Consider the following 22,710-nt stretch of genomic DNA (forward strand, 5'->3'; position numbering starts at 1 on the left):
TTTCTGTCCTGTTCCTACTGTCTTTGAATGCTTTCTAATCTCCTCTTTGTCTTCTCATTTTCTTCTCTCCTTTTCCTTCATTCCCACGTTCTCTCTCCTTCTGTCTGTCTGTCTGTGCTGCTGCTCTCTGGGCTCTCCAGCACCAGGCTGAGGGCAGTAGGCCTCTCCTCCCCAAGCTAGACTTAGAGCAGTGGTACCAGGAGCTGATGGCTGGCTCCAGCCAGCTCTGTCCTCCCCCTCTGCCAGCCAAGTCGCTGTCTGGCCGCAGGCCTGTGCTGCAGGTAGAGGGTCTTCTTTTGTCTTTCTCTCATGTTTTTTTCACTCATTTCTCTGTGTGCTGTTCCACCTCTGTAAACCTTCAAGCTGCTGTTGACTCACTTCCACAGAGTTAACTTGTTTTTTTCTATGTGTGTGTGTGTGTGTGTGTCTAGTACATCCAGGAGGTATTTAGACCTCTTCACTTTATTGCACATTCTATTAAGCAGTAGACTTGATTCTAAATGGATAAAATGGTATTTTTGCACATCAGCCTGCACTCAGTAACACATGATGACACACTGAATACATGTTTGTAAAGATTTTTGCCAGTTGATCAAAAATCCAAATCTGCAATGTCTAGATAACACATTTTTTATTTTATTTTTTTCTGTAACACCCCAGTGTGGTCACTCAAAAATAAGTGTAGAGACACATCTCCAGGATCATTAAAGCAAACAGGATGCACCTACACCACAACAACGGCTGCATAAATCAAATCAAGTCAAGTTTATTGTCATTTTGCTGTACATACACAGTAGTACAGGAAAGATAGGAGAGTGTTTCTTCAGGATTACTGAGTAAGTTTTGCAGAATGCACGTCTGGGATAAGACACTAAACGTTGACTCTCTCTGTCTCCTGAAGCAAAGTGCTTTGAATATTGTGTTCATCGACTCTACACAAAAGAAAAATAGCTATTTTATGTTTGGTGTTTAATATTGCTGCAATCACATCGTATGAAAAAGTCTGCAGCTCTTAAAACCTCCTCACACAATCTGAAAATCAACTTTCAGCAACTCTGAGCATAAAAAACTGTCTTAATGTTGCTGACAACTAAAAACAAACTGTCTTAAAGGATTATTTAATGAACACGGCTGTTTGAAGAGATCGTACAGGTCACGACTCCATGTTGTAGCTTTTTGTTTTTTTGGAATTTGAACGTTTGCTTTGGTGTAAAACATGAAGTCAATTTATGTGCATAAGTTTGGAATAAAGCTGAGAGTCTTTGCCTGAAGCAGAAGACTACAGAAAACTTCAATCGCCACTTAAATAAAGTTTGAGTGTGTGAACACTTTCAAGTCATTACTTTGAACATTAAGTCGCTGCAGCATTAACTTAAACGAGCTTGATCAAACAGCCGTTCAGCAGAAGGGACTCGGCTTTCTTTCCAGGTGCGTGTGTCTGTGTGAGTGTTAAACTGAAATCATACGACGCCCGACGGCTCCCACATAGTCTTCATGTTATCTTTGATACTGAAATAAACCACTAATTGAACCTTACATTTTTTTTTTTATTTCTAGCATTTTATTTTAACATCAGCGTTAGAACTCACAGCATAATGTCAGTCTTGCTTTTAACGGCTGATTTTCCTGCAGGAGCTCACAACTCGTTAGTGCTGGAGTTCAGTTGTGCTTCTAACATTGTTCCTAAATGCTCCATCTGCTACCACATGGGTTTAACACGCATCCTCATCGCTTCCTTCTATTGACCTCTTTGTGCTTTTTGTGTGCTCCTCCCTCAGGTGTTCCGCTCTAAACTGGACAGTGATCCAGGCCTTTCTTTCCATCAGCCTAAATCAGGCTCTGCGTCGCCCCTGCAGCACGGAGCAGCAACGCTGGGACGCAACACAAACTCCAAGGTGGGCTGAGTGTGCAACACTAGCAGTGATGTGGCCGTCGACCTTATGTAAAAGATTGACTTGTTGTCTTTTGAGAATGTGGACCTCAGTTGAACAATGAAGCTGTGTTTGACATGTGATTGAGATGTTTTGCCTGACTCAGCAGAGCCCCCTGCTGTCAGTCGGCAGCACTGGAAGTCTGCCCAGGAACCTGGCTGCAACCCTGCAGGACATCGAGACCAAGAGGCAGCTCGCTCTGCAGCAGAAAGGTGACTGACCCCCGAGTTTTACTTTACCATAATCAACACGCCTCGACGCTGCAAAATTCACGAGTAATGTCCAGTAATGATTCAGTGACGACTAACTGAACACGCCACAAACATCCTACATTTGTTGCTCCTTTATGGTAAATGATTTGTTTCAAATAATTAGAGCATGAGCCAGTCAGGACTACACGGTGCCAGAGTTACATCTACATGTGTGCCTTACATTAAAAAAATACAGTGTTCAACAGAGGCGAGTACACCCCTGTACAGTATCACCTAAATGCCAAATGTCCCTACACGGCATCACCGTACAGTCACTGATGTTAAGTTCAACAGCAGGCTATTTACTACTACGTCAGATTAAAAACTGACAGTTTGGATTTACTATAATAAAAATACAGGCCTCATATCAGGAACTGAATGCATTACTGAGATTCAAATCTTTTTTGCCCTAATACTCCATATGCACACCTTTATTTTTGATGACAGACTCAATCCTCCTCCACATAGAAGACACCACATTTCATTTTTCTCTCTCTTGACTGTGGGTGTGTGTTTCTCCATCTTTCTGTTTAAAACACCCCAAAGTGTTCTATCAGATCTAAGTCAGGTGACATTCTTGGCCGAGTCTTAGTTTGCACTTTTTCTTCTTTCTTGTATGAAGCGTGTATGAATTGTTGTCATGCTGTAAAATCACTCTTCTGCCCAGCTTCTGCAGGCTGGAAGGCATCTTCACTCATATCCACAGTCAGTAATGTTGCCGTCTAGAAATGTCAACACTTTTTGTACTCATGTAGCTCCACATCATCACACACACGTCACCACCGAGCTTCACTGTCAGGACTTTGCATTCACTGTCAGGTTCATGCAAAACGTACATTATTTTAAAAACGAGCTTGCAAGGGTTTTTTTTTGTCCATAGAGGCTGACCTTATACAGTGTCGATCTCACTGTCTGAGCTATGATTTCCACCGATCACCCCTTTGCCAAGTCTGACGCAGCTGCCTGTCGGTCCACTGCAGCTCTGATTGGTGGTAACATAACTCGTTCTGTCCACTCCTGATTACTGCTGCGACTTTGTTTTCACTGATTGTTAGTCTGTTGCTGCTCTTCCTGAATTCTTTGCCACTTGTAAAGTCTCAGAGTCGGAATGTTCAGTTCCTCTGGCGATTCTTCCTTGTGGAGCCATGATGTGCAGATAGACACAGTCCATAGGTCCAAAACTGAGAGAGCTCTGGAGTTCACAGCTCATTTTATGAATGGAAATGATGTGCTCAGTCTAGTTTATGTTTCACTTAACATATTGTTAGTTGGTAGTTTTATTATCAAGGTCAGTGGTTCCCAGTCAAGGTTCCTAACCTTGTATTTACTGGATGATTTACCTACATCATAGACATAAACCGCTAATAACAGTGATGCAGATGTAGACGTTGGTTTAGATACATACTAGAAATCAGAAATGTAGGCATTTAGTGTTGCTTACACAAAACAGAAGACAGACAAAGTGAATGTTTTAAAGACTCAGGAGCACATGTACTCGTTATCTACAAGGAAGTATTGATAAAACAACATTCTAGTCATGAGTACACGCTGCAGCAGACAAACGGATCATCAGTTGTTTGCGCTGCTTGTTGGAAACCTGCTTTTCTTCACTGAGCTCTATGTATGTGTGCGGCATCAGAACAGCGCTGCTTTTGCGTCTGTGCTGTGTGACTAAGTGGATCAGAGGAAAGCAGTCTGGTGCTGTGGCTCAGCTGGCTGCCACCCACAGGTGCTGGGTCGGAAACCGCAGCTGGGCACGTTTGTCAGCGTCTGCAGTTCAGGTTTTCTCATGTGTGCCTGTGTCTGTCTGTGACTTGTCTCTTCCTGCGCCGCTGCACCACAGAGCCCCTGACCTCCAGACAGAACACCACAGAGGGAAGCTCAGCAGGTAGATGGATCAACGCGTCCAGGAGTCCATGATTTCTGATGTTTTCTTCATTTTGTTTTTGGCGGAATTGAGCCTTGTTTGTTCACCTGCTCTCTTTCCATAAATCACAGGCAGTGTCTGAAATCAGCTGTCATTCCTGCAAACAAACTTGTCAAGAACAATCTTTTGTTCACCTCTAATCACTTAAAACATCTAAATTGGAGCGTTTAATTCATCCGACAGGTAAATTAATTTAAAGTAGCCTGTCTTTAGGTAACCATCAAGACACAATAGAAGCAAAGATTTAAAACTCTCTCTTTGCACAGAGCTACAGAACAATCAGGCAGCCAATCAGCAGCCTTAGCTTGAAGGCTTCAACACAAGTAAAGACCAAAGACTGGATGTACCCCAAAAAATTCAAGGCTTATGCAGCCTGACAGGTTACTTCTGTTGATTTATCCATCAAAGGTAACATTTACCAGAAGTTGACACTTGGCTGCTGTTAATTTCAGACCCTGTCTTCACCTAACCCTCTTCTCTTTAGTCTTGTCTTTGCCTCCTTTCTCTCTGGTGTGTCATTAACTCTTCTCCCCCTAAGATTTCTTTTCATCTTTTCTTTGTCTGTAACATTGAATCCTCTTTCTTCTCCCATCAATCTTCTATGAACGTTCCTGCTGCTGGAGAATAAATCTTGCATGTTCAGTCTTCAGTGAGCTCCTCCTTTGGAGCTGAGCTCTTTCCAGATGTACTGTATCTGCCCATTATCAGCTGCACAGCAGCATGGATTTGAAATGTGAGAAGTTGGATAGATACTTAACTTTTGCCTCGACCTTGTGGGACTGGATTTATGTAATTTTCCTCGAGCTTGTATTACTGAGAGAGCACATACTTGTATGTGTGGTGCATGATTATGGTCTACGTTGTGGGCTGGTGCTGGTGCTGGTTTACATTTAGTGGGTTTTCAGTGTTGATGCTTGGGATGACCTACTTACAGCTAGCTTGTTGGTTTCTGTAGGAAACAACCAGACCTGCTGGGTTGTTTATCGTGTTGCTTGCAGGGTGACCGTTGAGTAGTTCTTTCGTCTTCCAGCTCCTATCATAATGAGAACGAATCCACTGATCAGGTCTCCTCCTCCTCCTCCTCCAGGTCAGCAGGTGATCGAGGAGCAGCGCCGTCGTCTGGCTGAGCTCAAACAGAGAGCAGCGGCTGAGGCTCAGTGCCAGTGGGAGGCACTCCACGGCTCTCAGCCCCACCTCATGTCCTCGTCCTCCTCATCGCCCTCCTACTCCCCCATCATGGCCTACAGCCCCGCGCTGAGCCACAGCTCTGTCGGCCCTCCTCCTCTGGTCCACCACTCCATCCTGCACCACCAGCCGCCGTCAGCCGGAGAGCAGCCGTACGACACGCTGAGCCTGGAGAGCTCAGACAGCATGGACACCAGCGTGTCCACCGGAAATAACTCGGCCTGCTCACCTGATAACATGTCCAGGTATGACAGAGGAGCAGACGCACATGGACACGAACACACTGATGAGACTCACAACGTCCATTTATTCAGTCAAGTCACTGACAGCCCTGAGCCGGAATTTAATAGAACTGCTTACATATGTAGAGATATGATCTGTTCTCCTCCGAGTGTGTTGGAGAAGACATGAGGGAGGAGTGAAGTAAAACACACATCAGTAAAGATGTCAGGTGTTTGGACATCAGCCTTTGGCAAAAAACATAAGAGCTGAAAGATTTGTGTCAGCGTTTGAAGACTTTTTGATCCAGACTGGATTCACATCAAGGCTGTCAACATTTTTTCTTAATAACCACAAACCCTCCGCTGCTGATCGTTCATTTCATAACGTTACATATTTTCCACTAAACCGAGCCTCCACATTATCTAAGAATGTACGTTTCTGATTTTTTTTTTTCTTTTTTGACCGGTGCTACGACTAAATGACACCTTGCAGTTGTGACATAATGTCTCACGTAGTTAAAGATGAGAACGGGTGCTGGAATAGTTCATCGGTTAGTTGATGGACTCATTTAATCAAACACTTTGTGGATTTCTCGACGATTGAGTATCAATTTGTTTAATTTTTAAGCAACAAATATTTCGTGTTGAGCCGCAAATAAAGTTATTAGTCAGTCAAACAAAACATGATAATTGTAGATTTCACCTTGAAAGTTTTCTCATAAAATCTCAAAGATTAAGCAAGTAGGGAAGAAAATAAGCTCTACATTATTCAATAATTAATTAGTCAGATGTTCAAACACACCACGCCATGGGAACGGTATTCAAAATTAAACATTTGGCTCCGAGCGTCTTCAATCCAAACATCACTGTTCACATCCAGCTACTGGATGAAATATTAAAATCGGACACACACACGGAGACACGCAGACAGATAATCTGGAGACTCCCCATGAGTTAAAGTCTTTATCCTCAGGTCTGCTGATGTGGAGACCATCTGTGAGTGTGGCCAAGCTGTGTCCCGACAGCTCTCACCGCAGCGCGCGCTCAGCAGCAGACATTGTTCAAATATCTTTTACGGCTCTCAGGAGTGATATTCCAAATGGTTTGTGGGATGACGTTAATGGGTTGTATCGTGTAATGAACAGTGCAGAGTGGAGGCAGGAGCGAGGGAGGAAACAGGGAAGAAGTAAAGTGTGTGAGACAAATGATGGCCAAGACACCGACTGTTTCTATCAGTACCTGGATTGACATGCATGCGCTGCCTCATTTTGTGCAGTTGATCAATCCTGGATGTTGGTGAAAGCTTCACATTTAATTGCACTTTTTGTTCAAATTTGATTCGGCCTGTTTGGTGTTCAGTCACCAACTGAACCTCAGAACCCACGAGGGGTTTGAAAGGCATGTTACATTTTAAAAATTGCAGCATTTCTCAGAGCCAGAAAGCAAATTAATTGTCGGATTTTGAACTGCCAACAGTCCTTGAACTAACCGAGTCATATGAGGTTTGTACAACATCCTGTAGAAAATATTAAATTCTGACTGACTCAGTTGTAACGAACAATCCAGAAATTCAGGAACTTTCTCAGCTGAACTGCATTCTGTGTCTATGCAGAGCAGACAAATATGAAAACAAGTTAGTGAGGTTGAGAGGAAAATAAAAGGTGCTTCATCAACAAAATGAATGCAGAAAAATGGCAGAAAAATAGTTCACACAGGATTAAGTTGTCAGCAAATTGTTGGTGAAACATCTTTCTGGGATGGATGTGCAGAGTAGCATGAAAACGCTGCGTTTACATACACAGCATGTAGAGACACCGTTCTTTCTGAGACTGGTAACACCTGTGACCACTTGGAAAAATCTTGTCTATGTTAAATCCAGGTTTTTACATGTTTTGTAAAATAAATGATCAATTAACTTTTCAGCTTTTATATTTTCTTTGTCACTGTGTCGTACTGCACAGAACACGTTTCTGAGTTCTCTCTGTTTCCAGCCATGTTTCCATTGAGGTGCAGGACTTTATATTACAGTGAGCAAAAATGTGAACGTAGGAAAAAGACTTTTAGAAGCTGCTTTGGGTTCAGAGGGTTGAAATGTGTCAGTCAGTGTTGCTTTTTCAGAGGCGTCTTTACATGCGTGTAGGGTTTCCTCGTCGTCTGTCCTCGACCTGTAGGGAAATAGTCAAATGCTAACTATGAAACCGTTCCACAGGTATTGTTCAAACTCTGCTCTGAGGTAAAAGGTGGAGTCTGTGATTCAAAACACACTTTTAGTCAGAATCAGTGAACATCTAATTACAGACCGTGTGCATGGACAGCAATCAGTGTTTGTGCAGTCCTGGCTCTGTAATTGAGGCACAAACAAAGTAATCGATGCATTGATCCACTATTCCAACACGTCCTGTGAATGTTTGAGCTCGTGCTCAGGCAGAGGGAGGGTAGGTGGGGGGGGAAAGGAGCAGTGGGAGCGAGAATCTTGCACATGCTAAATATCAAAACAAGCTAACCAGCTACGTATGAACCATCTTCCAAAGACTCCGCCTGTAAGTGATGTGAAATGCTGTCATGTCGTTTGTTCAGTGACCTTCATCTGATTGCTGTGTGTTGTTGTGTTTGACTTCAGTGTGGGAGGAGTGGACGCGCTGAAGATCGAGGAGATGGAGAAGATGCTGAAGGAGGCGCAGCTGGAGAAAGCCAGACTTATTGAATCGCGGGTAAGACACAAGTTCAGGAGAGAATCTGATTATCCTGAATCCATACTGAGTGACCGATGAGTCTGTGCAGCGTTCTGGTCGATAGCTTTGAATTAAACATGAATTCGAAAAATAATAGTGACTCAGAACTGTTTATTGGCCTTCGAATGTCTTTTTGTTTTTGCGGCCTGATGAAGTAGTTCATTATAGATGATCCATCTTCTGCTCAAAGGCTTCTCTCCCACATCTCTGCCCTTACCGTCTCTCACAGTTCATTACAATCCACAAGACTCGTTTTCTAATCAAGGTTTGACGGAGTAAAAGTGAAAGTCAGCGTGTAGGAATTATTTAGTTTTTTTACCGTCAAATTAAGGATTCACGGATTCAAGGTCTTTTATGGGTCACAAACACAGTTATTATAGTACAATGCGTTGTGTACATGTTCCACACTGAAACAATAATAATAAGATAAATAAGAATAAGGAATAAAACACACAAGAAATAAAAAATATGTGTGAATATATATATAAATTTAAAAACGCTATTTGTTGCTATGCTCCGTATCTATTTGTAATTTCCTCGTCCTGTTTGCCTTCTTCACTTTCATTTTTTTTGTGTCTCTGCATGTCTGTTTGAAGTCTGTGTATGTACCTGTTTTTGATGTCCTTCAAACTGATCATACCTTCTCTAAAAAAACAACAACAACAAACCCTTCTGCTAAAAGCATGGACCACGGTGGTGGGGCTGCACGGTGGCCAACAGCGGGAGTTTGTGTGCAGCTCCCAGCACAAGATGTACATAAATGTATGAATGTGGAGCTGAGTTCTGACCGGGGAAAAAAAAAAAAAAGAAACATGCGCGCGCTCTGCAAAGCCGTTCCACAGATCAAAAAAATATTTAATGAAAGCTCTCTCCTCCAGGAACGAGAGAGCCTGGCTCGCCGTCAGATGCTGGAGGAGGAGAGGAGGAGGAGGGAGGAGGCAGAGAAAAGACTGCAGGATGAAACTTTCCACCGGCAGCAGCTCGTGGAGAAGGAGGTCAAGATGAGGTCCAAGAACTTCTCTCAGGTCAGTAAAATGAGACATAATTGAGGTTGCATGGTGGAAAAGTGTGAAAAATGACTCCACCTGTCAGCTAAAAGCGTGGCAGACACGGGCTGCTGAGGGTGGAACCCCGGAGTTTTCATGGACTGGTGCTGCTGCAGGCTGATATTTTGTGTCAGTATCATTGAATTAGACGATCTTCATACCAAAAATAACCCCACCTGTAGTTTCAGAAATTCACACCTCTGTGTTTACACCACCGCTGCTCTGTATGTGTCCACAGAAGATGCAACAAATGTACACATTAACACGCGTTTAAAATTTGATTAGAATATTGGGTTAAGATTGAATTTGCAGTCAACTAGCTGTGTCCTGTGTTGTGTTTCTGTACCGGTTCTTCACCCTCCTGTCCCGTCCGTCCAGGCCCGTCCCATGACTCGCTACCTGCCCATCAGGAAGGAGGAGTTCGACCTGCGCTCACACGTGGAGTCATCGGGCCACAGCGTGGAGACGTGCTACCACGTCATCCTCACCGAGAAGATGTGCAAGGGCTACCTGGTGAAGATGGGAGGCAAGATCAAGTCGTGGAAGAAACGCTGGTTCGTCTTCGACCGCCTCAAAAGGACCTTCTCCTACTATGTTGGTGAGACGCGTCGCTCTTGTTCTTCTCAGGCTGCTAGCGGCTGCTCTGCTCTGTGCTCTGTAGAGCAGTTAAAATTTGTCTGGGTGGTGCTTTTTTCTCTCTTTTTTAATGTCTTTATTGCCAATTCAGCAGTAGCGAGAGATGACAGAAGACTTGAACTGAAGAACAGCGTCCCTGGGTGGTGCTTTTCTGTCTGTTCAGCACAGTAGTACTTTTCTGTTCATGTAGCCAAGCCCAAGATTCTTGAAGATACAAACTGCTGATTTTCCTCAGATTAGCCCTGCTGTGAAACTTTCCCTGAGATAATATCAGTCCAAGGAGATGAAAGTTCTCATCCTCGATGCCTGTTCTCTCATAAAGGGGAACATGAAAGACTTTCAGTGTATTAAAGCGGAACATAAACCTTGCATTTGTGCAGCTCCTCCACCAGACGCAGCTCCAGACAGGCTGCTGCAGGCTCATGAAGGGTCAGAATAGTTCCAGACAGTGACACTGCTTCAACACTACGGCTGTTTTTCAGGTGGTTTAGGATGTGGTCCGCTTCTTCACCAAGTGTTTAGAGACACTTTGGATTTGTTGAGGTCAACTTTTAGCCGTCACTCTCTCAAAAGATGTGACTTAACTCAGCATCTCAGCAACATTAAGGCTACTGTAATGGCAATTTTTCAATGTCCTTTAATTGCCGTTACTGCACAGGTGGAGCAGAGTGAACCGACGCAGACCAACAATAGAATCTCCAGTCAGTATACTTGCTGTTAGTGTATGTTTATTCAATGATATGCAAGAAATGAAAATACAGCGGTTTTCCCATGGTGAATTTGGTATCTGTGCAGGTCTGATGCTGGTCTGGTGAGAACTGTTGGCTCTCCCCCTACCTGTGCCTTCCTCTTCCTCTCACCTCTACATATACACCCTGTGTCCAGTTACCACCACCATGTGTCCAAACAATCCATATTAAATTACCTGCCGACAACAAACATAAATGGCTCCTACAGCTACAATCAAGTCAGACTGCAGCAAACTCTGTAGGAGGGTTTAGTCATTTCATTTAGAAGATTATCTGATGGTGTTCCTCATATATACCTTTAACTCTAAATATTACTCAGCCTTTATGACTGAGCAGAAATAAAATAGGTTTTACCATCTCAGTTGCACAGACTGTAAATGTACAAAAATGTAAGTTTTTATTCAAGTTTGAAGTTGAATTTTGTTTACAAAAATCTACCAAAGGTTTCTTTTTGACATGAGTGAAGTGAAATGTTGATCTCAGTAGAATGAGAGACAAAGAAACTGCTGGTGATGAGAATCAGAATCCTTTTTATTGTCATTACACATACGTTACATACACAGAACGAAATTGCAGTTGGAAGTCTCGACTTCCAGCAAAAAGAAGAAAAATGGCACCAACAGACTTCCAAATGGTAATATAGGTCTATAGAGAAGCCACAGGAACACCTTTACAACATAATGTAATCCAGCATAACGACAAAACCACTTCTACTGATGTCTGCAACACAACAGTACTTACTAGTAAAATTCATGCAAATGTTATTCTATGAAAATCATGTCAGCAAAATGTTCTCGTTCTGTTCTGCTCCTCTGAGTCGGCCTTGAAATCTTACTAGAATGGACACAGTTTTGATCGAGTTCACTTCCATGTCCATGTGGGGCTTTTACATGCTGCCTCTAGCAATTACTTTAATAGTTGATTATTTTCTTAATTATTGATTGATTGTTTTGTCTATAAATGGTGATGAATGTATCCTAAAAGTCACATATCTTGTTTTGTCCACAATCCAAAGGTATTCTGTCATAGAGAAGGTTAGAAACCAGAAAAGGAGGGATGAGTGGAGAAGCAGGGCAACATAGATTAATGACTTCTAGAGGTAACAGTGGTGTAGAGTTATGTTTGAGTCATTTTTCGTGGGGATAACTAACATGGACTAAACGTCTAAATATGCAACTTTAACACACAGAGATGCATTTTTTAAGGAGGGACTTTAATACTTTATCATTCTGATTAAAAAGCATTTTACTGGTGCATTTTCTGGTTTTCTATACCGTGCAAGATGCATCATGTTTTCTGAGCTCATCATACGTTCCTTATAATAGATGGTAAATGGTCTATAGAGCCATCCACCCATTCACACACATATTCGTACACCAATGGCGACAGAGCTGCCATGCAAGGTGCTGCCTGCCATTGGGAGCAACTTCAGTGTCTTGCCATTGAATGTGGAGGGGCGGGGGATCGAACCACCAACCTTGCAATTAGAGGACCACCGCTCTACCACCATGTAATGCAGTAAAAGTACAATATTTCTCTATTAAATGTAGCAGAGCTAAAGGATAAAGTAGCAGAAAATGGGAATAATCAAGGGAAGTACAAGTAAATCCAGATCTGTACTTCCGTGCTTGTAAATGTGCAACATTCCACCACTGACTGTGTTTCATTCTGAGGTCCTCCTGTTAATTAGTCCGCCCTGAGTTAATAGTGCTGCTATGCATTCAATTCCTGTGTGTGTGCATACAAGAAGATTTAGTTTTGCAAAGCTTGGGGTTATTTTTGTGTTACATCAGTCAGCAACAGTCAAAATATTATAGAAATAATATGTAAATAGGAGCGAGTGCAGAATGGCAAAGCAGTTGCAGTGAGCCGAACACTGAACATGTAAAGTGGCAGAAATTTTCTGCCGTGGATGAGTGACAGTCGGAACATGTGTCCTCCAGACCTTGAGCAGAATTACATGTAGTATGTAGCATGCACGCTTGTGTAATTTGATCTTGTGCTGCGAGCTCTGGGACACTTGTTCGCTGTCAGGCCTTTGAAGTCCTCAGAAGGTTCCGCTTAAAGCTGCTTAAAGCGTACCTTGTTGAAAGTGAGCCAGCGTGAGGAGGTGTACTGAGATTACTTTGGCAGTAGTTAAAATGCGCTCAGCGCTGCGCTCTCTGAGGAGGCTGATTGAGATGCATCGCTTGCCCTTGTCTCTTGACCTTGAACGATGAGTAACGAGAGGTGACGAGCATAAGTCATGAGCGCCGCTAATTCATGTTAATCAACCTCGACCGCAAGCGGAGTTTTGGTAATTTACATGCAGTCAAATGAGATGCGATTGCAGGGCTATTTGAATGCTAAAGAGGTCATTAGCAGATAATAGCTGCGTATTAAAACCAAAGTGTTATTCCTCGAAATGAAGCGCTGCGTTTTCTACCTACTACTCTTAAGTTGGCTTGTGGAGTGTTTGTGCCTGGAGGTAGAGAGGGGTGTTGAGTTCCCCACCGGTTCCTTACTGCAGTTCTGCAGTGGCTGATGAAACAAACTGCAATGATGTACCAGAGTAGCGTAAGAATGCAGTCAAGTCTGAAAATACAATGAGAGCACCACTGGTTTTAAAAACACAGAAAAAGTGCTGTGCTTGTCTTTTTCCATCCATCATCACAGACCATAAATTGGTCATGATCAAAGTTTGATTCCTTCTTTGCTTTAATGACCGTATCGCGTGTTCTCTCCGTCCTGATTCTAGGTGACATGGAAGCGGTGCGCCTCTGCTTTTTCTCGCCGAGAAAAGTCAGTCTTTGTCAAATTATTTCTGTCTTTGACTGAACCCACGTTGTTTTCCTTCCCACAGACAAACATGAGACCAAGCTGAAGGGTGTGATCTACTTCCAGGCTATAGAAGAGGTCTATTACGATCACCTGCGCAGTGCCACAAAGGTACGCCGTCATCCAGTCATTTCTCGCTTTAATTCTCATCCTACGTTCTCTTTGATTTTGTTTTTTGCGCACTCTGTGTTTTGCTTCATTTTTCCCTGTTGTTTTTTTTGTGTGTTTGTTTTGCTTTTGCTTTGGCCGGCTGCTGTCACAGAAGGGATTTTTCAACTTGAATATGACCAGTGTATGTATCCACGCTTTCTGTTCCCCTCCGTCTCACCTCGCTGAGCCCAGACTGTTAGTGGCACATGGAGAGGAGAGGCTTTGTGGCTCGTGATGCATGGTGAACACGTAGCCTCAAATCCTCACCAGTGTGATTCGTGTCAGTTTGAATTGCTAATCCTGCTTGTCCCCCCCCTCCCCTCCCCCCCGTCTGTCCCAGTGATCCCAGTATAAACCAGTGGAGTGGTTAGAAAACAAGAGCTTCCTCTAACAGTGTTGCCTTTGTATGAAATAAGCTGAGCAGGAGATTCCAACCTGCTGATTGCTTCGTATTAAGAAGTCATTGAAGTCTGTTTAAGGCTCGACAGAAGAAAAACCTGATTTGATCCTTTCTTTGTCATTTATTTTCAAAGAAGCATCTCTGTTGAGGAAGTGGTAGTTTTCCTTTGTAGGTGTAGTTTTTGGCCCTGTTTGTGTTCTTTTGCGATGAGGGCGGCTCGCTGCTTGACTCGAGCCTTGCACGTCTTCTCATTGTTTCGTTTTTTTTTTTATCTTCAACATAAAGCTGCCGCTGCCTCTCCTCATCTTGTGTGTTTGTGTGTGTTTGATGGCCTGTCGCAATGCACCACACTCTGACAAACTGTGTGGCTCTGATCAACTCTGGAACTTTGATTTTACTTGTCACTTCCAATGTCACATTACAGAGGGAAAAACTTTCAAGTCTGCTGCGCTTAGCACACACACACACACAAAGAAACTGTTTTAGAGAAGGAAAAGCGACGCAGACGTTAGGATCAAATACGTTTACTCGTCTGCTCGGTCGCTCCTCAAAAGGCGAGAGCGCAGTGAGGAAAGACTGCAATACATGAAAAGTTTCCTTCTGTTTGTGGGATATTGTCGTTCCCATATTTCACTGAATTGACAGCTGAGAAGTCAGTAATACCAATACTCCAGATGAATGATGATATCGTGTGTTGAGTTCAGTATTGAAAAAAGTTATTTCTCAGTGCAGAACTCGACGTTGTTGAATTACCATTAGACGCGCAGCTACACACTCAGAGCTGAGCATCAATTTTTCAGACAAATACAAGATACCTGACAACCTTGAACAGAAAAAAATCAACTCCCCACTTTTTTTTTGCTGCACAATGATAAAAAAAAAAAAGAGTTTAATTCCATGTCTGCATTTGTTTCTGTGCAGTAGTAGATTTAATATTTTTATGAGGATGTTTTAAGGCGGTTAGTGGCAGTACGACACAACACAGCCTCGATATGTTAGCAAACAGTTGATCTGTGTGTTCACCATAGATCGTATAGAAAAGGGAAGTCAATGCAGAAACCAGCCAGCAGGGGGCGACTCCTCTGGTTGCAAAAAGAAGTCATATTGTATAGAAGTCTACAAGAAAATGATTCGCCCTCTTACTTGATCTGCTACCTCGGGAAAGATTTTCCTAATGAGTTAACGCTCTGACTCGCTAGTTGTAGTCTTAGGAAACTGGATGATAAAGTCGAGTATGTTTAAGGATGCTGCTACACTATAATGCACAAGCCGCTACGGTATCGGGGTGCGTCGTGTTTTCCAGATCCACCTCTTGCCTAGTCGGTAGTCCACAAACCAGTGGGTCTTTTTGCATTTGCTACGTCCATTTTTTTTTAATGTAAGCTCTGGTGTTCACTAGCTGGTTGCTAACTTTGTGCTTATGTGCTGTTTGGCTTCATGAGGTTGTTTCTTTGGAAACAGCAACAACCAAAAGACCTAAACACGCTTCACAAGATATCTAAGTGGTGTTTGGTGTTAACTTTGCGTCTTTAACCCTCGACATTTGATTTAAAAAAAATCTCAGGTAGGAGTCGTCGCACCTGGTGAACAAGACGGATTTTTAAAGATTGGATTTGGAATTGGAGTTTTAAATTTCGGGTTCGTTCTGTCTTGACGTAGTGGTAATCATGAGAGGTGAATAATTCAATCCACACCACAGTTCTCCGGTCGTACATTGAGGCAGCTGTTACTGAACACTAATGTGGATCCAGTCTGTTGAACTCCTCCATCTACAGCTGGTGTAGTTCTGATCACCGCTACAGGGAGTGTGCACCGCAGCGTACAGAAGGGTGAAATCTCGTTTAACTCAAAGAGGCAGCAGAGAGTTGGTGGGCTGTGAATCTGTACAACAGACTGATTGTGGTTTCGTCCTGCAGAGCCCCAACCCCTCCCTGACCTTCTGTGTAAAGACCCATGACCGGCTCTACTACATGGTGGCCCCTTCAGCGGAGGCCATGAGGATCTGGATGGACGTGATCGTCACAGGAGCAGAGGGATACACACAGTTCATGAACTAAGAGACACACTTAGAGTGCAGGTGATGAGCAGGTAGCTTCGGCAGGGACTCTCCCATCACAGACTCTACAGGTCCTTCCTGTTTCCAGTCCTCCGCGGACACCACGCCTTCTTTGTTACCTTTCATTTTTAATCACACTTTGATTTACCGTGTAGATGTTTCCACCTCCACATTTTTTATGTGATGCTGTTTGGATTGAAAAAGGGAGCCCTTGGCGGACACACAACACACAACACACACACACACTTCTGTACATAAACCAAAATATATATACCTGTCAAAGACTTTCAAAGCCTTTCTATATTGCCAAATGGAGATCTTGTAGTTACTGTTTGTTGAATCTTTTGTATTATTTGTTTCCTTGATTTCTTTTTTACTTCTAGAGAAAATTGCCAAATGACATAATGCCAATGTTTTTTCTTTGAGTGTTTCATCACGACTTTGCTCAGTTTGAACAGAAATTGCTTAAAAGAATCTTCAGTCAAAGGCCGTAATCATTTTTAGAGACATATTCGGGGGAAAAAAAATACAAGTTTATCCAAAATGTGTAAATCTATGAGAAATAATAGAAATCAGTGGTTGAGCAGGGGCTGGAGAGGATCTGATCGTGCAGCACATTCGTCTGGAACAGTGAAACACCACCGCGTCCTCCAGTCACGTCACCTCACTGCTGCTCACCGACTAAATCCAGCAGGATCAACAGCACATGTAGGTGTTCAGAGCTACATCCTGGTCACATCTCCTCACACAGGCTTACCAAAGTAATTGGAGGTATTTTGTTCGAGTTTGTCCCACGACGCTCAGGAGTTCACTTTGCAGTTCTCACAGTGGTTTCACCAGTATGTGGTTTGGAAAATAAGTACCAGCATTGGTACTGAAGCTGCTCGTTACCAGTGTTTTGTGCAGTATTTGGTATATCTGAGTTACTTTGAATCGATGTTCCATTAAACCCATAGCATTCAAATACTTGAGAAATGTGCTTGTATGCGTCCAGGGTCACAGCTGTCAAGAGTTCCAGATGAGGCCGAAACCGCTCACACATCGTACATATGAAGCTACAGCCAGACGACTGTTAACGTAGCTTAACATAAGGCTGCAAGCAGTGGGAAGACGGCTAGCATGCCTCTGTTTGTAAAAACGACAAGTTGTAGTTGTTGTGTGCTTTAACTGTGTCTTACGTTCATCCTGAGAGCTTCAGGAGAAGATAACTGGACTTGTTTTTGGTTTCATCTCAAGCAAAAGGCTTCCTCGGACTGGCTGGAAGGTATTTCATTCTCAAACCCAACTCACATGGCTCAAGACCCATTAACAACCCAAAACTCCCAACAATCCTCGAGCTGTGATTGGTTGCCTGGACAGTGACTTCAGAACTGATCAGTGGCGTTGTAGACCCCCTTTCCTGTTTAGAAGTGGCTGTTCCAGTTTAGCATAGATGGCTTCCTTAACTTCTCTCTCAAACCATCTGTCCAGAATGTGGACGTTACTGTCCTCAAAGAAGAGTCCGTTATCCTTTAGATGCAGCTGGATGGCTGAGTCTTGTCCTGTTTTGAGCCATGCGCTAATGGAGCGGTTGTTTGGTTCCCTCTATATATAAGCCTGTGCACTCCCTGCTGCATTGGACTTTGCTCAGCCAGTGTTTGCAGAAAATATTTCAAAGTTTGTCAGACACACCAGCTCCATAGAGGATGGTTTGGCGGTAAGAATGAACCCCTGGGACTCCCCACCAGTCAGAACTGAGGAATCCTCTTGGTTGGGAGGTGAAACACATTCACAAACCAAAAACAATTCCAGTTATCGTCTACGAGGCACTTAGGATTACCACGACCTGATGACTGAGAATCTACACAGTCCAGTCGGTGAATTTCCCAACTGCTTCCAGGTTTTATGCTAAGCTAGCGCTCTCCTTGCTCTCGCTTAATTCTTTAGGTTCTACCTGATTGGTATGAAGCTAAAACTGGTTAGCTTAGTTTATCCATCTGCTCATTGAAACATCATCACCAAATCCAAACAATTTACTGTGTAATGAAAAAACGGTCAGTCCATCATATCGGTTGACGGACGCTCAGCACTCAGAGGTGACCACCAAAAAGACTGTGTTGGTCTCACCAAAGCTGCCACATTCTCAGTGTACTTGTGAACATGTCGAACAGGAATCTGTCGCTGTCTGTATGAAGCCGTCATGTTGCCAACTCAAGGTGCAAACTGCATATCTGTGTGTGCGCACATAAACAGGTGAAGCTCATCTATTTGCCAAGTAGCCTGTAGCTAACTTGATGATGTGACTACACACCACTGCCAGCCTACAGCGACAACGACCACCAGAGGGCGCTACACCAATGCAGGACCACACAGGATCAACGCTACGGACTAATGCAATTCAGAACTGTGCCTTGACTGCGTGTTATTGATGCCGTGTCTGTGAGTCCAGAACAGCCTCGCTTGGGAGGCTGCGATCGTATGAATGAATTTTAATCCGAGTATTGCTGTATGTTGACGGGTTTGCATGAGGTTTTCTACTTCACCACGGGGACGTCTGCCTGCAGCTACATTACAGGCAGAGATACCGCAGGCCTTCAGCACAGTGGGGATCAGCGAGATCACCGTCAATAATTCAACAGACAAGATATTTAGCCGATTTATTTATGCTACTAAAGGGGGATTTCACCAAGTTTTATGTCATTTTGCAAGTCATGAGGTGAACCAGCTGGACTTTTCTGTTCAGACATTTCAAAAAATGACCCTAACGATGTCCTAGTGATGACATCAGGGGGATCGTGGCTCCATCTTTGAGCAGAAAATTAGTGGCAAACAGAGGGCAGTTAAAAAAAAATTGGGTGCACTATTGAAGTGCATTATGGGAAATGTAGTATTTAGTGTCCTGACCCACAGAAAGGAGCATCGATCAACGTCTATGCTTCAGCTTTTTTCAACTTGCTGAAGTCTTTTACAATTAAACAAGTTAAAAATGCAAGTTGTCCCTAATTTGTTGATTTGGTATTAAAGCTGGAGTAGGCAGAAACTTGGAAAAGGCGAAAGGAAGGCAATTCTGTTGCAGCTCTCCCCCCAGACTGTTTCACCTTGGACTGTTCATACTGCCTCACCTGATCAATAAAAAGCCATATGAAAGGTTAAAATTTCCAGTTATGGGCTTTTTTTAAAAAAACATGACCAGGAGAAGGAGCAGAAGTCTGGTTTCTTCTTCAGTACTTGAACATGTGATACGATGAAAGGTTAATGTGGAATCTTGTGATGTAAAAAAAACAAAACAAAAAAAAACCTGCTTAATCCAGTTTTAATTTAGATTCCGTTGTATATAAAAGTCATATAACGTGGGCGGATTTTTGGTTCCAAACATTGGGTTTTGTATTTCTTTGCCTTAAAACGACAAACTGTTGTTTTTCTTTGCTGCCTCATGAGGAGTGATCCCCTGCGTTGTATCCCCACTGTGAGCCAGAGCCTGCATGCATGAGGACGATGGAAAAAAAAAAAAAAACAATCTTCAGCTTTAACAGACTGTCTTTGTCGTGCAGTGTTGATCATCGCATTGTGAATCTATTGATCGGCCGTGATCAGTTTGTAGTCAGCAGATCCCAGACGCAGTTCCCCCCCCTCCTCTCCCTTTTTTTTTTTTAATTTTAATTTTTTTTGGGCAGGAGTAGACGACAAACTACGCTGTGATTTATGGAACATGTGGAACTGCTGTTTAGTTTCATGTGTCGGTACAGTGATGATGATAATTTATGGTCGTGGTGCCTGAGATAGTGACATGTTTACTTCTTGAAGAAAAGAAAAAAAAACAACAACAAAAAGTAGAAGACTAGTGAAAAGACCTTAATATATTCTGTCCCCCCTTGCCTTTACTTTCCCTGCACAGCTGTGCAAACCAAACTATTCAACACTGGCAAGGCTGTTAAATGATGTCTGTTGATAGTCGGTGGTATATACATTGTTATCTATGTTGAAAAGAAAGAAAACATAATATACTGTAAAGAGGATGCCTGAATGAAAACATGATCTTACTATTGAAATGAAAAGAAACAGTATTGTATGAACAGAAGTACAATTTTTACTTATTTTTGTCATTTTAGAAATTTTATTGTCAGTCAGTTACATTTCAAACTGTATGGTAGTGATGTATCGAGCTACCTTGTTTTAATTTGTTTTATTCTTTTTACTGGTACAGCAGAACACACACACACACACACAACACACACACACACACACACACCAAGAATAACTCACCTAGCACTCATGAGACTGTACTTTTGCTTTTTTCTAGAGAGTAGATCCTGTCACACACACACACACACACTCACACACTCAGTACTCGGACCATACTGTTATTGGTACCCTGTATGTCTCATGCGTCACTTTCATGTATGAATAATATGGATTTTGTCAAATCTATTAAAAACATCTATCACAGAGCTTTTGGCTGCTGTACTTGGATTCAGAGGGTTATAATGTGCAGGTTCCAGTGTTACAGTGAGACGCAGCTCTAACTACCGTATGGATTCTGACTGATTATTGGTTTCGTCGTAATCTGCAGGACAACAGAACCCCTACCACCGAACAGAAGTAGAACAAAAAAAAAACAAAACAATCAAAAGCTAAAAATAAAAGATCAAATTTGCACCTAGAATTAACACCAAGTGGGATTCGCTCTCAATGAAACACGTCTAAAAAGAAAGTAAAAAAGTTAAAGAAACGGTCTAAGAAACAAAATAAACACCTAGAAGTTTCTTTCTTTGACACAGTGATTCTTCCGTCTGAAACACTTCCCGTCGCAGCGTCACAGGGTTTGGACGTTACAGCTCGTTGACGCCGTCGCCTGCAGAGAAAATACATGTTGTTTAGCTGGAAACCACACAGACATACATTCACTGTTTAAAGAAAAGAAAGTCTGTGTTGATTAATCTGACCTCCTGTGTTTACAAAGACACTAACCTAAATAGGACAAATTACAGTCGTGACTCGATAATCCGACACTAAATGTAAAACCTTCATTTATGTCGGATTGTCAAGATGGAGGTCGAGATACAAGGAGGGCTTGATGCTGGAAGGCTCATTAGTTGTTCATATTTATTGTTCATAGTTGTTATAATAACTCGCAGGGCTGGTCCCAATAGCACTTTCTGCTCAATTAATGATGAATATCAGAATATTCGGTGCAGTCAGGGGGACACTTCCACCCTGTGGGAGCGCTCCGACGGGGTGGAAGTGGCCAGAACGCACAGACAGAACTTGGCTGCTGATGCTAGTTCAGTTAGCAGTTTCCACCATCGGTGACTGCGGCCTCCACCGTTACCATCCATGTTTACTTCCATAAACACTTCGACGCTCGCTGCGTGTGACGTCGTCGTGTCGAAAATGTTACAAAAATGAAAAATCAATAAATGTAGAAATAGTTCAAAGAAACTGCCACAAATGAAAAATTCCCTATAAATCTAAACTTGTCATCAGTATGAATGATTTGATAACTCTGCCAGTAAACGGTGCGATCTTTTCCTTAAACCTATTTTAAAACCAGTACTTTTCGCTGCTATTGTGACTCGACTTTGAACCAAATTGGGACAAACAACACGTATAGATGAGGGTTTATCATCATGTCTAGCGCCTCAGTTCTACATCGAGTCGTACTTAATGTGGCACAAAAACAATCAGGATCAACGTACTTTCTGCACAGGCGGACGTGTAGTCGGTGACCGCCTCATCGCCTGAAATATGAGGAAAAAAACATGTCAGTGCAGAAACAAAACAAAGCAACAACAGTGATGAGAGAGGAGGAGGGAAACGATAAACCACATCAAAGTCTGATAGCAGCAGGTTCTAGCTGAGGTCAGTGGATATCAGACACATTAGACACGGAGGCTCTTACTTGTCTGGTAGTAATCGTAGACTTTAACCACAGCCGGTTTCAGGTTCCTGACAGGCTGATCCTCCTCCAGAGTCACGCTGTATATCTGCGTCTCGTCCTTCTTCAGCTGCGAACACAAACAACACGATTCCAGACACCTGATTACCATTTAAACAGCCACAAACGAGAACATGCACAGAGGAAGCCTCGCGCTGCCTTTTTTTTTTTTTTCCACCTAAAAACAGAAACTGTCCGCCTTCACGCATCGTGTTTGTTTCCGTCTGAGGCTGCTCTGCTGTGATCTACACACCAGGCTTTCTGCAGAGTTCCCCCACATACAGCACTGTGTTAAAGCCTTTAATGTGACACAGGATGTAATATAACAATGTTTTAATGAACCATCAGTTAACAGCAGTAAAAACACGAGGCCTGACTTAAATCTACTGACATAACTTTACATTTTTGTCAGTACTGTACAACAATTTGAGTTGAAATCATTAGTGGATTAACTATTTGATAGAAACTAATTATTTAATGTAATCTTGTAAAACTGTTGAGGGGTTTCAAGCTTTTTAAAGATGAGACTTTTGCTTTTTATTGTCTAATGTGACAGTAAATTGAAGACTTTGTGATTGTTGTACTGCTGGGTTTGATTTTTTTTTTACTGTATTCCAATGTTGCACAAACCAAACCATTAATTAAAGCCGCAAGCGGCGATGGACGGGTCCTCGCCCTACGCTTGTCGGCCTTCG

General features: G+C 42.8%; 1 protein-coding gene and 1 long non-coding RNA gene across 7 annotated transcripts in view; one reads left to right on the plus strand and one right to left on the minus strand.

Moving 5' to 3' along the window:
• Window positions 1-20,379, plus strand: part of phldb1b (pleckstrin homology-like domain, family B, member 1b) — a 104,816-nt gene extending 84,437 nt beyond the window's left edge. For 4 of the 6 annotated variants that reach the window (XM_008296894.1, XM_008296898.1, XM_008296896.1 and 1 more), the window contains 9 exons: window positions 1,779-1,895; window positions 2,041-2,143; window positions 4,026-4,070; window positions 5,197-5,539; window positions 8,136-8,226; window positions 9,126-9,272; window positions 9,672-9,891; window positions 13,521-13,606; window positions 15,962-20,379. In XM_008296894.1, the coding sequence (XP_008295116.1) occupies window positions 1,779-1,895; window positions 2,041-2,143; window positions 4,026-4,070; window positions 5,197-5,539; window positions 8,136-8,226; window positions 9,126-9,272; window positions 9,672-9,891; window positions 13,521-13,606; window positions 15,962-16,102 (1,293 nt within the window). In that variant the 3' untranslated portion in view covers window positions 16,103-20,379. The remainder of the gene's footprint in view (window positions 1-1,778; window positions 1,896-2,040; window positions 2,144-4,025; window positions 4,071-5,196; window positions 5,540-8,135; window positions 8,227-9,125; window positions 9,273-9,671; window positions 9,892-13,520; window positions 13,607-15,961) is intronic. The other 2 variants (XM_008296895.1, XM_008296899.1) reach the window with 1 other exon arrangement.
• LOC103368495 (uncharacterized) lies at window positions 20,175-22,159 on the minus strand. The gene is made up of 3 exons (XR_520777.1): window positions 21,980-22,159; window positions 21,777-21,818; window positions 20,175-20,932 (listed from the first exon to the last, which is right to left on the minus strand). It is a non-coding gene; the product is annotated as an uncharacterized LOC103368495 (long non-coding RNA).
• Between the last annotated feature and the right edge of the window lie 551 nt (window positions 22,160-22,710).

This window comes from Stegastes partitus, unplaced genomic scaffold (genome assembly GCF_000690725.1).
Source record: "Stegastes partitus isolate 25-593 unplaced genomic scaffold, Stegastes_partitus-1.0.2 Scaffold1162, whole genome shotgun sequence".
Classification (NCBI taxonomy): Eukaryota; Metazoa; Chordata; class Actinopteri; family Pomacentridae; genus Stegastes; species Stegastes partitus.